Source organism: Bemisia tabaci, chromosome 6 (genome assembly GCF_918797505.1).
Source record: "Bemisia tabaci chromosome 6, PGI_BMITA_v3".
Taxonomy (NCBI): domain Eukaryota; kingdom Metazoa; phylum Arthropoda; class Insecta; order Hemiptera; family Aleyrodidae; genus Bemisia; species Bemisia tabaci.
In genome coordinates this window covers 26,261,638-26,275,653 of record NC_092798.1, presented here as the reverse complement: position 1 = coordinate 26,275,653, position 14,016 = coordinate 26,261,638, and the positions used below count along the sequence as shown (strand labels likewise).

The 14,016-nt window shown below is 41.3% G+C and overlaps 1 protein-coding gene across 3 annotated transcripts in view; it reads left to right on the top strand.

Moving 5' to 3' along the window:
* Positions 1 to 14,016, top strand: part of nahoda (DOMON-like domain-containing protein nahoda) — a 227,680-nt gene that overhangs the window by 80,016 nt on the left and 133,648 nt on the right. For all 3 annotated transcript variants that reach the window (XM_072301648.1, XM_072301646.1, XM_072301647.1), the window contains exon 2: positions 4,664 to 4,843. In XM_072301648.1, coding sequence (XP_072157749.1) covers positions 4,693 to 4,843 — 151 coding nt within the window. In that variant the 5' untranslated portion in view covers positions 4,664 to 4,692. The remainder of the gene's footprint in view (positions 1 to 4,663; positions 4,844 to 14,016) is intronic.

Below are 14,016 nucleotides of genomic sequence, written 5' to 3'. Positions count from 1 at the left end.
GGACGCACTGAAAACATTTCCTACAAGCTCACATCTGAAGTTCGCCGTTGTTAAATCGTGGCACCGCCTGCCTTGAGGTTAGGGTTCCTTGGCACTCATTGCGAAAACTGCGCATGCTCCACATCAAGCCTCAGCCGCACCTCATGCTCCGAGATATTATTAATGCGTCGATTCGATTTGTAGACATTCGAACTTTGAACAAGTGCACACCGGTCATCGATTACGATCGGCTCAATTTTAGCCGAGCTGTTTGTCAAAAGTCGACGAGCGTCGGACGCCCGATTGTGTGCACGCCTCGTGTCGGCACTACTTGATCAAGAACGATTAGTTATTTCCACCCCATATACCTTAAGGTTGTCAGATAGGCGGGACTTGAATCAATTTCACCCTTGTCTGGTCGATTCATGGACCGCGTTAAGCAGAAAAGAATCAAGTCACATCAGCTTTTGCCAAATTCAATGGGGCAATTTGATTTTTAACATGAAAGCGGTTGTGCGGATTTTCGTGCAAATTTCAGTGAATTTTGTGCATAGTACGAGGCAAATTCCTTACACATTCCAAAGGAATCGTTCACTTGTAAAAAATTAAATCGCCCCGTTAAATGTAGCAATATCTGATGTGGCTCGATTCCTTGTTGGCAACTTTAGTCAGGATTTTTGTCAAATCACTGAACACCAAATTTTTGCCTCCACAAATCATTCAAAATTTCAAAGTCGGTGAACTTTTGTAGCCTCGACTCTTTCTTTCTGCGCTGAATATCATCCTAGAGTACAAAATTTGTATTCTTATCTTGATTCCACACGGGAAAAAAAAAGTTGCTGATTCAACAATTCAATTGCTAAAAACAGTGAGTGCAATGTTTCAACGCAGATTTCACAACGAAAAATTGCTACTTTAACCACATTGTAAACTAATTTAACTACGGGGGTGGTTAAAGTAGCATTTTTTTGTTGTAAAATCTGCGTTGAAACATTGCACTCGCTGTTTTTAGCAATTGAATTGCTGAATCAGCAATTCTTTTTCTTTCCGTGCATGTATCCTGCGTGCGATGCTGTTTTTTCTTTTCTATGAAGCCTCGAGGAAGAAAAGGACCAGGGTTTTCAAGGGGAATTCAATAATAAGTGAACTTTTGAGGAATAGAAAATTTTCAGAAAATGGCCTGTTGTTAGAGAGGATGATCAGCTAAGATTCCTACAAAGACTTGTTGGAGTTAGCTTGTCGGTTTAGGAGTGAAAGACATTTTTAGAGTAATTACGCGTCAACCCATAGCGCTGAAATAAGCATTCCTTTTAATACTACGAGTCAGAATGTAACTGATTACGTGTAAACTTTTTCATTATTAATCACTCATAAAGAGCAGCATGCACCGTGCACGTAGTGGCTCACAGTAGTTGTGCACGAGACAACAATTTGCTTTCATTCGCACCTCATATTCCAGGCGGAATGCCGTTATTTATTACATTTTGAAGCTCAGAAAAAAGATTGATGTCCTCATATTGTCAGCGCAGTTACTCTTGGCGCCACCTACTTAACGGTAACTAAAAAAAATTTCAATCCCGCACGAAATAAGACAGTCAACTATTTTCAAGCCGATGATCTTTCTCTTGCCTTACAGAGCAGCTTTTTAGTAACAGATATTGTTGCACTGTCGTGTTGTTTAGTTTCGGTCATCACAAAACATCCAGGGGCTTTGAGGACAAGGCACGTAAGTGCAGTTTTTGCTATTTCGAGAAATACGTGTTTGAAGTTTAGAAATTGCATGGATCCTTATGGCGGAAAGAACGTTTAAACTGACTTGTAGATACTTAAAAATTGGAATTAGGGAGCGATTTTTTCACAGAATATGCACTAAAACTAGTTTCAATTGAGATCATGGATACCTCAATTTTTTTTAAAAACTGCACTTATGCGCCTTGTCCTCTAAGCCCCTCATTTTATATTCATTTCGAATCCAGGACGGAATCAATTAATATTGAAACTCACCAAATGTGTCGTATCGCGTTCGTTGTTACGGAGGGTGTCAAACTGAGCATGGAATTCGTAAACTAATTACAAGTCAATGAACGAGATTTATCACGTTTTTTGGCAACACTGGTTACGGCATGCACTCCGCAATATGTTTTGACGGGGGCTTGACGATGCATTAGCCTATCATGAGAGATACCAATCAGAGGTTGGTCGGTCGGCGAAATGAGAAAGAGAATTAATCACTCACCAATGAGTAAAAGTGCAACTGCTAAATGAGCGTGTGCGATTGAATTTTTACGCAACGAGTGATGGTGGACGTGTAACGAGCTTGGATTGACGTTAAGCCTAGAAAAAAAGTGTGTAATTGCGAAAGAACTTCAAGAAAGTTATAACATGGAATGATGACGGATCGTATTTTAAGGATCTTACTAACCTGAACCTTACCAGTAGCGACTCTTGCAAATTCGTGGCAAGAAAACTTCGGTTGTGTAAGCCGCTCTTAAGGAATACTGTCCGGACTCAAAGGCCGAATGTTCCGGGTGCAGCACCCGTTGGCGTTGCTGCGGCCACCGAACCCAGAGCAGTCGAAGCAACGGAATGCATCACCCGGAACTATCGGCCTCTGCGCACGGAAGAGACGGTGTGTCTAGAAGAGGCCCGTAGTTTCGGCTTTCACAGACCGCAGGCGTTCCTTTTCAGTGCCCCAAAGCTGCGTAGGCCACGAAGAGTCCCTGGCGGTTGAAATAAACAAGTAAGGATGACAGCTAAGAAATGAAAACAAAAAAAATTATGCGGTGAAATGAAGAAAAGAAGAAAATTGAAAGGGGTATTGAGGAAATGAAGTAGAAATAGGAAAAAGTGAAATAGAAATGTTTTAATTCGAAGGGTGAACTTTTGAACTTATCTAGGCGATATTTTTAGATTCCAACCGGTGTGTTTTATTATTTTTTAAACTTATTTATATCGATCAGAAGTACACTCTACAGACAATTTACGACAACTTTATGTGGGATTCTTTATCTGCTGACCTGGTGAATGCAAGTCCACGGGAAGTCCATTAAATTGTGATGAATTTGCACTACTGCCGCCTTCATTATATCTCATATGATACCGACAGCGTTGCAATTAAACCAACATCTATCAGTTAGATCTTCTGAATTTGTCATCTCTCACTACGCACACATTGAACGAAGCGAGAGTTAGCTACTTTCTTACATGTGAGCAAAACCACCTTCGGCGATGTTTGTATCTCACAGCGGCGGCTCAACAGTATCGCGAAGACACGGTACAGAAAATATCGCCGAGGGCATTTCGGAGAGTCCACTCATTAGAACGTCGTAATAATGAAAACCACTATTTCATTACCACTTCGTTACGTCATAGATTCTGGTTCACCTATGCGATTCATTTTTTGCCCGATCGCGGGCCCACTTAAAATCTATTTTCGCTTTTTTTTCTCCCCCTTGTTAGCGGCCGATCGAAATGCGAGCTTTCAAAGTAAACACCGAACGGGGAATAGTAGTAGTATAGTGAAGTGGTCGGTAATTTATGGGAGGTCAGAGGTGTTTGTAAATAAATTTCGACTGTCATAAGTTTTAATAAAGCAATTAACGTAGAAAGTTGTTTAATTTATCCCGCGGAGAGCGAGTCAGAGTCGGGCTCCATTATGTTTTTATGCCAGCGCAGGCCTCTTTTGTTTCGTATGTGCAACTTTGTATTCGTCTATTCTGGCTGGCTTCCTTGCCCGCACCGCGTCGCTAGTGAGTGGGAGAGGAGGGGCGATTATTAGCTATTTTTTTTTTATCTATTTTCATTTTTTTACTCTGCTATGGGATCAAAAATCTGCAGGGCACCATCATTAAGGAGCACTTCGATTGAAATTGCATCGATTAATAAGTTTCAAGCGTTCTAAGTTCGACATTTCTCGTGATTTATGATGTCGCTAATATTGTGGTATTTGCCTTTCAAGAGTTGAATGCACTAGGTTATTTTTAGTATATTTTTTCTCTCTCTCATTAAAGGAACTTGCGTGCCAGAAATTTGAAGTGCAAATTTGTTCTGTTTAGTAATTACTGTTGGCTGTTCGGTATCGCAACATTTACGGTCATCGATATAAGATCATTGATTCTGGACGCGTTTGTTTTTAGGTTTTTGTTATAATCGGCGTTACAATCAGTTGATGTCAATAACACCTTTTTCGTAGTCTGACGTGGGCCGCGTTTCATATTGCCGAATTTAACTGGCTAATTTAATTTTTTACAAGAAAACGTGTGTGCGGATTCCTTTGAAAAATTCGAGGAATTTGCCTCGTAGTATGAAAAAAGTTCACTGAAATTTGCACAAAAATCCGCAGAACCGTTTTCATGTAAAAAATTAACTTGCTCAATAAAGGCAATAGCTGATGTGGTTGGCTTGGTTCCTTTCTGCTTAACGCGGTCCATATAAGATGATGCATATTTCGCTCGACCAAATAGTGAAAAACGTCGTTCAACTGAAAGTTTAACCTGCAGCATACAGTATTTAATATTCTTATCGTATAAAGTTGTGAAAATTCAAAAGGATCATGTGCTCCTTCATGTTCACAATTCTGCACTTATGGCTGTGAAAATGTGAAAATGATTACATCTTATCTTTAACTCACGCCGGAAAACACTGATTAGAAAATTAATATGGTTTTTTGTTTTTTTGGTTTTAGGTCAGGAGTAAGGCGATGTGGTGGTGAAGATGCCGCCGTGGTCACTCGTTTACACGTGTTTGTGCGCGTGCATAGCGCCCGCGCTTGCCCACGTCGCGCTGACCTACCCCCCGGCCAGGAAATATGACTTGGATTTTCTTGACAACAGCAGGACCAAAGGACCATGCGGAATGCCCAAAGGTAAACTTCCAATCCTTATCATAGCCACGTTTTTACGCGTTGAAGGATAGATACCTACTAGGGGGCTACGCCCCCTGGCCGCTACGCGGCCCAACCCCCTGAAAGCGCTCCGCGCCATCAATGGGCCGCTTCGTGGCCCTATTTTTACCCTCTTATAAGTGTTAGTTTTATTTTTACCCTAAAAAATTAAGATATAAGGTATACTTTAATTTTGAACTTTACTTAAAATTACTTCAAAATTAAAAGGACGCGTTTTGGAATGACTGCTTGATGAAATATTGCAGTAAAACAATGAACAATGGTAAAGTCAAGTAATAATTTAGATTACATGAGTCGGGGATCGAACCCACACCGAGTTCACAGAGGACGCATTCGACGTCTTAGACGACTCAGCCACCTCTCGACATGAGGTCGCAGGTGCGAATCTTGTGTAGATAAGTGTAGAGCTGATGCGCAGGCTACACAGCTACTGCGCAACCTCCTCGACCACTGCGCATCCTCCCGCGCATAGCGGTAGCAGTACCGGAGCATTCTGTAAACTCACTCACTTTTATAACGTGATTTTAGAAAAACCTGGGTCCTTTTTCCAAAATCTGATTACAGCGGGCTCATCTAGGGCCTATTACCTGTCGATTTACCTAAGAATCATGGAAATCGGCCCGGTAGAACGCTCAAACGAACTATGACAAAAAGTATAAATTTACATTGTTTAAATGGGAGAATTTGCAACTTTACCACGTAATATAAAAAAACCTGGGCAATATTTTGAAAATCTGAAAAGAGTTGGCTTATTTAGAGACAATTGCCCGTCGATAGCCGCAAAAATCATGAAAATCGGCCCGGTAGAACGCTGGAACTAAGCGTTACCAGTTTCGCAAAATTAGGAGGTTTTGGAGCTTATAGTATAGATGTCACAAAAGCTTTACAAGGGGAAGGGGTCAAAAATGCCAAGAAAGTGCGTCACGTGACTTAGGGACGGCCCCACGGTGGATTTAGTCACTCAGAGGTCGGATATGAAATTTTCAACTAAAACTCCAAATTTCGATGATGAATTCGTCACATTTTAAACTTTTAGGGGTGTTTCGGAAAATTTTTTTTACGGAAACCAATGAAACCACTTTTCAGGAAGGGAAGAACTAAAAGATTTCGAACGAGGGATCATATTTGCTTTTTTGAAAAATGCTGATTGTATGAATTACTCAATTAGGAACGGAAACTATATTAAAAGTAACGTATATTTTTGGAAAGTGCGCAATGAAAACGCACACGTACCATCAAGCACTTTGGCTCTGGAAAGTTCATATTATAGTATCACGCGTTTTGCTTCAATCGTTGATACTGTATCATGATTCATAAGGCTAAAAGACGTAATGAAATCGAGTGCGCCTGCATTTTTACGATTATGCAATTTTAGCCACTGGAGAGTTGATATTGTTGTATCACGCGTTTTGCTTCAGTTGTTGATTCATGAACGTGTCTTCGTGCGAAGTTCGAGAGACTTAAACGCACGGTTAGAAGGTGTACCGTGGAGACTCGGAAGAAACACTCTCGAGATTAGAATTGTTGTGTCTCTATTTTCATTAAATATTTCTCTCAGAAGACTAATTGCTAATTTACGCGGGTTCGGAATTACATCTGAGGACCGAAAACGTTTGAGAAAATCCACTTCCCGTCTCCACTGTCTTACACTCACACTCAATGGCCATTGCTCACTTTCTCTTAGTTTCATTCTATTCTTCAATTTGGTCTGTATGTATAACTCGTCAATTTTGTTCTCGTAACAAGGCATGACCCACCATCCTCATTTCCATACATTAATTCACAAAGAGCATATTCAGTCGTAGTCGTAAGGAATTTTTGATTGGAGTAAAAAGAATCCCCTTTAAGGAAAGTTCAATGCGGTTAGTCGAACCTGTGGTCAGATTATTTCTAAATACTGACAATTTTAAGGAAGATTTTATTTGACACATTTTTGGGGGAAATTCGGAGTCTGAAAATGGTAAACACAAGGGAAGTGATGGGAATCTTACAGAAAAAGACGCATTTTTTGTGCACTCGAAGCATCCGACTTGTTTCATTTATTCGTTAACCATCAAAGCGTATCGCGAATACAATTTCAGGTGTTAAAGGAGTTTTTAAGCAAATATATCGCGGCACTGGTGCTGCCAGTTAAGACAGTCACAAGAAGAAAACGCGACGTTTCTACAAGTTTTAAGATGATAGCAACGAAGTATCAGGATCATTATGAAAAATTGCAATGAAACATGCACTTTGAAAAAAACTTTATGAAGAAATGAGGGAGGAAGCAAAAGCAATCAAATACAATTCAAGAGATTTTAAAGATTTTAAGCACGGAAAAAAGGAAGAAATTTGGAGATTTGTTTTTATAATTACAATACACACCGGGACACCATATCAAAAATGAGGTTGACAGAAACTATCGACTCTTAAGCACTCTGTTGTGTAGCATTAATTTTTTCTGCGGTAGATGGAGAGAAAATTTCTCGCCTCTCCATTTCTTGCCTCTCGATAGCGTTGATGGTTGAATATAGCTCCTCAGCGTTGGAAGAGTGTTCTCCATCGATAATTTGCGAGGAGCAATAAAATAGCCTCTGAATATGTATCAATCATATAGCTCCCACGGTGCCAATAACCGTAGTAACCTTTCAAAGATATTAATGGCATGAGTTGACTAGAGCACTTGTTACAATGTTTTCAGAACGGCTCTCGGGAAAAAATCACATTCCTACATCCCGAGCCACCCTGTTATTTTCAGTGGTGCCAGCCAAGTCAGTGTAAGCCTCTTACGAATAACCTGGCGGGCAGCGGAAGAAATATGAACCCTATTCCGTACGGTTAATGTTGTAAGTTATGCGCTTATGATGTCTTAACATAGTCGGGCGAAGGGGGGCTGCGGCTCGTGTTTCTGCAAGTGGGCAAGTGCGAACTGGAGTGTAAATCACGAGGACGTTTAGTGTTCTGTAATTGTTATCAAACTGGCTCTTTCTTTGTTGGAAGCGACCAATAAATAAAGAATCGCATTGCGTAATGACCGAGCGTTTATGCCCGCAGAAAGCACTTGCTACCCGCGTCGCGTCGCATTATCGCGACGGCGCGGCGACGCGCTGTCCCGCGCGCGCGCTCACTGGCCAATGTCCGATGGTGGCCCTGGAGCAGAAAGCACCGCCACGATGCCGTCAAATAGTTTAAACTTAAATTTCTACCCGAGAATAATCGTAACCGAGAATATACTCTCCCTTGAATCTTAACAGATCCACGTCACCTCATCGCAAAGGGCCGAACGGGCCTATACTGCCGTGGGGAGGAAAAACGCCGTATGAGCCTTTCGACGTTGCCAATGCTCTCCCGGTAAAATATTTATTTTTGAAGAAAGTTATGTATATTTATCCTTGAAACTTTCAGGTATTATGGATAAAAAGGCTAACAAAGTCGTTTGAAATATTGGAAGATACATATTCAGAATTTTCCCAATAAATTCAGTTTTTATCGAAAGAAAATTTGCAATGTCTAAAGGCTCATACAGCGTCTTTTCATAGCAAGGCAGGATAAGCAACGTGTGAATTAAAACACTACGCAACATGCCTTCTTTCCAATTAATGAGCAAAATGATTCATTCAGCAGAAAGTCATGAAATCGACTCCTGGACAAGATATCAGTGTGTACAATGAACATGGATTAATTCACAAAAGTACGAATGGCGCCATTAGTATACCCTAACATCCAATCGATCTGTGTCAAAAACAATGATTGATATCCCGTTCACTAGTTTTGAGCTTCAAGTTGTGTGAATTTTTGGACGTACAATTTAAAAAAAAAAAACATGTGACACTGTTTCCTAATTCCTTATTGAATGGTCCATTTGCCTGATTCTTTCGTGCACGTTTCCCAGACTGAAATGAAGAAGTTAAGCATTAAAGTAAGATTCATAATTGGGAATAGTCGCAATATGCTTTCATTAATGAGACCACTGCGTGTAGTGCGGCTTGCGTCGTGTGAGACCTGAAGGGGCTCACATATCTCTTTGGAGAAGGAAGCAATAACCTCGGAAAAATGTCTCATGCGGATCTATAGTTTAGGCTCTTAAACATTTTGACAAGAAAAATACTCTTGATTCAATCGGAGCTAGTGCATTAAGTGGCTCTAGCCTCTTAATTTAAGTTGGTTTCCGTTTAATTCAAGTAAAAATCCGATTAATCAAGAGTATTTTTTCTTTTCAAATTTTTTAAGAGTCTGGGCTCTGGGTCCAAGCGACTTTTTTTTTCCAGTGCGTGTCCGATCACCTTGATCAAGGCAAAAGGAAAGGAACACTCGGAGAAAAGGCGATTCGCCGTGTGATTCATGAATACATTTCGCAACTTGGCGCGAACGATGGCGCGCGAGCCGCGAGCCCGCACCTTGCGCGGGTATATAAATTCTGGGAGCGTAGCGCGCGCACAAGCAAGGCGGCGCGGCGCGGTGCGCAATTGAGAATTGAGCGCGCAATCAGAATAGATTACGCGCGTATTTATGTCTGAATATATAATAAATTTCATAATATTCATTTAATTATTAATGAGTGGACGCGACGCGGTGGGCCAGCGCGGAAGGAGAAAGTGGGACCGGTCTTCGCCGCACCGCACCGCCCCGCCGCTAGGCCCAGTGTTGTCCGACCAATTTGAAAAACCACTGTCCAGGGAAAATTTTCCCCTCCGCTGAAAGCGCCGCACAGTGGATCGAGTCAATTAGAGAGGTCGGACTTGAAATTTCTGACTAAAACTGCGAATTTTGATGTTTATTGCGTCACATTTTAAATTTCAAGGGGTGGATGTAGTAGAGAATTTTACGAGGAACCCAGTGATTCGACTTTTAGAACCTCAAAGTTTTGTATGGACGGAGTCGTAAGATCCAAAAGAGTATCAAAAGTCATTAGTAGGTCATGAATCAATCGAAGACTCATTAAATACGAGAAATTATTTTTATATTTTATTCCTATCATACCTCTGCCGTGGATATTTTCTTGAAGAAGAACTAGCGTAATGGTCTTTAAAATACATACTTCAAATACAATACAAGGGGTACTCTCTTTCTCAGTGAGGTAAATTTGGTGTCTTTTTTTATTGTACTCGTCTTCAAACTCGGCCAAAAAATGTGTAGCTTGCTTTTCTACCCAGGCGTTCGAGTCTCTGAGGGTTTCCATTCGCGTAATTGCTTCAGACGCTGTCCAAACATGTGTCGCTTGCTTTTCTGCTCAGGCGTTGAAGTCTCTGAGGATTTTCATTTTCTATTCAAACAGTTGACCTTTTTTATATCCACTGAAGCAACATAGAAATTAAAATGAAGTATAAAACGAGCAATCTTTTTCATTCTGAATTTTATTCTTTATTGAATGATAATTTTGGACCTCTTCAAAACCATTAGCTTCCTCTATTGTTTTTAAGCAAATCGTAGCTTGCTCCTCAAGCAATTGGATGGGTTGATGTATGATCTTTTAAAAATAAAAAATAAGTTTAAGTATTTTTTGTGCACTTGGCAATATTGTGGAGACCTCTAGCGCTCATATCGAGGTCGTGTCTAAGACTGCCTCAACGTCCGGACAAGTGCCGGGACCAATGTCCCGTGCAAGCGCCGCGTCCTAAAAGAATTTCGATGGTAATTGCTGGAAGATATTTGAGCTGGAAAGGAGAAACTCGGATGAACTCGCCAGGAACGCGTTGGCTACTGCTCTTTCGGTAAAGGTACTCCGCTCTAAACCCGTCTTTGTCGGTCTCCTCTCAAGTCCTCAAGGGGCTAGTCATTAGTTTACCCAGTTCTGGGACGCGTAGCCGACAATGTCTCAAATATGAGGGAAAAATTCGACGCTGGGTGCTGTCTTAATCGAAAAAATGACGGAAAGTAGACAGTAGGCGACATCACTTTTTCGATAAAACTAATTGGATGAGGATCCATCTACCTTTTCACACCACCCACTGTGAGGGAATCTCGCCGCCTGTCTAAGCCTGACAACTCGAAGAGTACGTCGGAAAAAGTTGATATTATTGAATACTTCGAATTCTAGTCTATAGCAAATAGTATAGTTCCATAGCAAATTGAACAGTTTTTACGAATTTTTCGTGAGATGCACCAAATTTTCGATGAAGGGAAAGGGTCATGCATTAATCTATTAGTGCGTGAAAAAGGGCTAAAACTGACAATGACTACGCAGAATTGCGACTTTTTTGTTACGTAATTTGTGAACGGGGCTTTAGAAATTTTTCACTGAAATATTGCCATCCGTTCTAAAATTTTCCCCTTCTTCAAACAGTACCATTTTCTACATCCTTCAAAAAATAAACAAACAAAAATTTCAAATTTTTACATCGGACGTGTCAGTGACATTTCTCGTCAGTCCCTAAAGCTTAGAGCGATGATATAGAATACTGCCTCACCTGTTGTTAGTTTCATTTTCCAAATTAAGCTTTCTTTTCCTGATTAAATCACTAACAAGCTGATGATGCCTCTCCTAACTATTTCATTGGTCAGAGTTGCTGTCTCTGGTTATTGGTTCCTACTTGCGTTTGGTTGGATCTGAGTAAGAACTCAGATCGTTCAACGAAGTCTTATGGTCTTAGTTATGCTAAAAAAAGCTACGTTTGAATGAGTCAAATCAAAATGAACCTCGAAGTTCGCAAACCCCATGCACTCAGTTCCTTTTGATATAATTCGTCTTCACATCGTTCAATTTAGTATTAATAATACACTGGGGAAAAAAACACACATTGGATCTAGAGTCTAGACTCTTAAAAACATCGACAAGAAAAAATACCCTTGATTCAATCGGATTTTTGCTTAAATCAAGAACCAAGCCTCTTAATTTGAGCGGATTTCCTTTTGATTTAAGCAAAAATCTGATTGAATCAAGAGTATTTTTTCTTCAAGAGTCTGGACCCTAGATCCAACGTGTTTTTTTTTTCCAGTGTACTTTCTCATTACCAGCAATGTGTCATTTTAAACTATTTTCTAGACTGATTGTGAGAGCGTCTCTCTACTTTCTTCGCCATTCCCAATTCCGATCTCTTCGATTCTCCAATTATTAGTCAAAATCCTCCCACGAAAATTTCCCTTTTGCGGCCGGGAAAAGCTCAGTATGCTCACAATCAGACTCCCACGACAAAACCCCAACCGCGCAAATTGGTTGCCCTTCCTTTCTTCACGACGGCCAGCAGCCATGGACTTGCTAATGATGGAAAAGCAGGTGGAAGAAAAGCAAACGAGCTCGGGCACTCCCCGATCGACCCCGTTGGCCAGAAACGACGTAACTCTAACACGAATCTCGTGCAATTACGCGGTTTTCGCCGAGCACGGGAGTAGGATGCTCGACGCGCGCGCGGGCCGCTCACTTTCTACGAGCGAGCCGCATGAGGAAACGCAAACGCGGTCGCTGCAAGTGGCTTTGGCTGCGGCTCCGAGTGCAAAGTACTTACATCCATTTAGGGGGCATAAACTGCATCCGCGGAATCGCCAACTCCGCGCCGCCTGCATGCCAATCCCCCCCTCCGCCCCCCTTCGATGCGCTGCGGCTCCTGCAACGACCTTCCCCACCATGATGCCAAGTCGTGCCAGTTAATCTGCGAATATTTTTTCAGTCAACTCATCTGCTGGAAATGGGTCAGTTGCTGTAGTTGGAGGACAGGATGACAAAGTTCTTGAGAAGTCGGGGAACGTGTAATGATAGTTTACGTCATCATCACACGTTCTACCGGCGAAACGAACTCAATACTGGTTTACTAGAAAACGGACTAATTTCCATCCTTCATTTTTTCAGTCGACTCCGGCATGTCATTAGGAACTTAAAATGAAAAAAATGAAACCTTGTTGCTGTTGAGCTTTCTTGCAAAGAGCAAAATGTACCGAAGAAAAATTGTGAATTTTCCTTAGTTGATTTTTCGTAGGTTTACCCACTTGACTGAGTTCAACTGACAGACTGTTTAAAACTTTCTTCCCTCTTCTGTGTCATTGAATTCTTTACAGCGTCAAAATATTAGCAATCTAAGGAACTTATTATAATTGTAAGACTTGTCAGAAAGTTTAACCAAGCACGTTCAGTCAATTAAGTGAACATTTCCTGTGAACAAGTGAATTCCTGGTAAGCGGGATAGTTAAATCGATTGAAGAGGAACTATCATTTCTTTTGCTTAGAATTCATGTCTTATGTATATTGTGTCCTTTAAAACAATCATTTAGGTGATTCGTGAAGCTCAAGTGATGTGGTCGAACTGGCATGCGATATATCGCATCGATTAGGTAAAAAATATTGGCAGATTTTGAATTTTTAGCAAAAAAAAAAAGAACGATAGCCCCTGATGCGCATGAGCCTAAAGAATCATTCTAAACCCAATAACTGGCAAAATTCAGAGAAATGAGAGCAGAATAATGTTAGGAAAAAAGCCTCAACTATCGATAGCTGAATCGAATGCGACCACGTCACTTGAGATTGAGGAATCACCTGAGGTCATCATTTAGCGGTTTATGTTCAAGTTTTCGGTGGAATTGAACCACCGAGGAAAATGGAATAAAATATTTTCTGTCGAATGTGCCCCCGGCCTTTCTCGGATAAAATAGTCAGTACTTCCTCAATTTGGCATTGTTGATATTTTCGTATGCAATCCTGCATTCTCCGCTCCATAAGACCGCCCCCTCCGCATTTATGGCAACCTGTGCCGGTCCCTCTCACCACTCGCCGCCCACAAAGAACGTAAGGCACACTTGACTCGTTTTTCACCAACTTCCGTCATTAATAAATTTGTAAAACGACAACTAGTCTCGCAGCGAATTTTAGTGCTCCACGAAGTGGGTCTGGCCGTATACGATGCATCGTTGATGAACTCGGCCAATGGTTTATTCATAGGCGGTACGTCCCCTTTCGTCATCGCCGCAGCGAAACACGATCTAATTCCTCAAACTGTCCCTCCCGACCAAAAGGCGTAACTCATGAATCATTGGCTATCGATATCTCCCCATTTGAAGCTGTGGTAAAAAATCGATTAGGGAGCGAGCATCCCTACAATCGACCCTTTACCACATGTTAGCTGGCAAATCAATCGATTCATCGCAACGTATAACACGCCTCTGCCGCGCGCTTTGCATTCGAAATGACAATTTTCGATGGCTTTATATGGTGGAGCTGAGTGTAACTT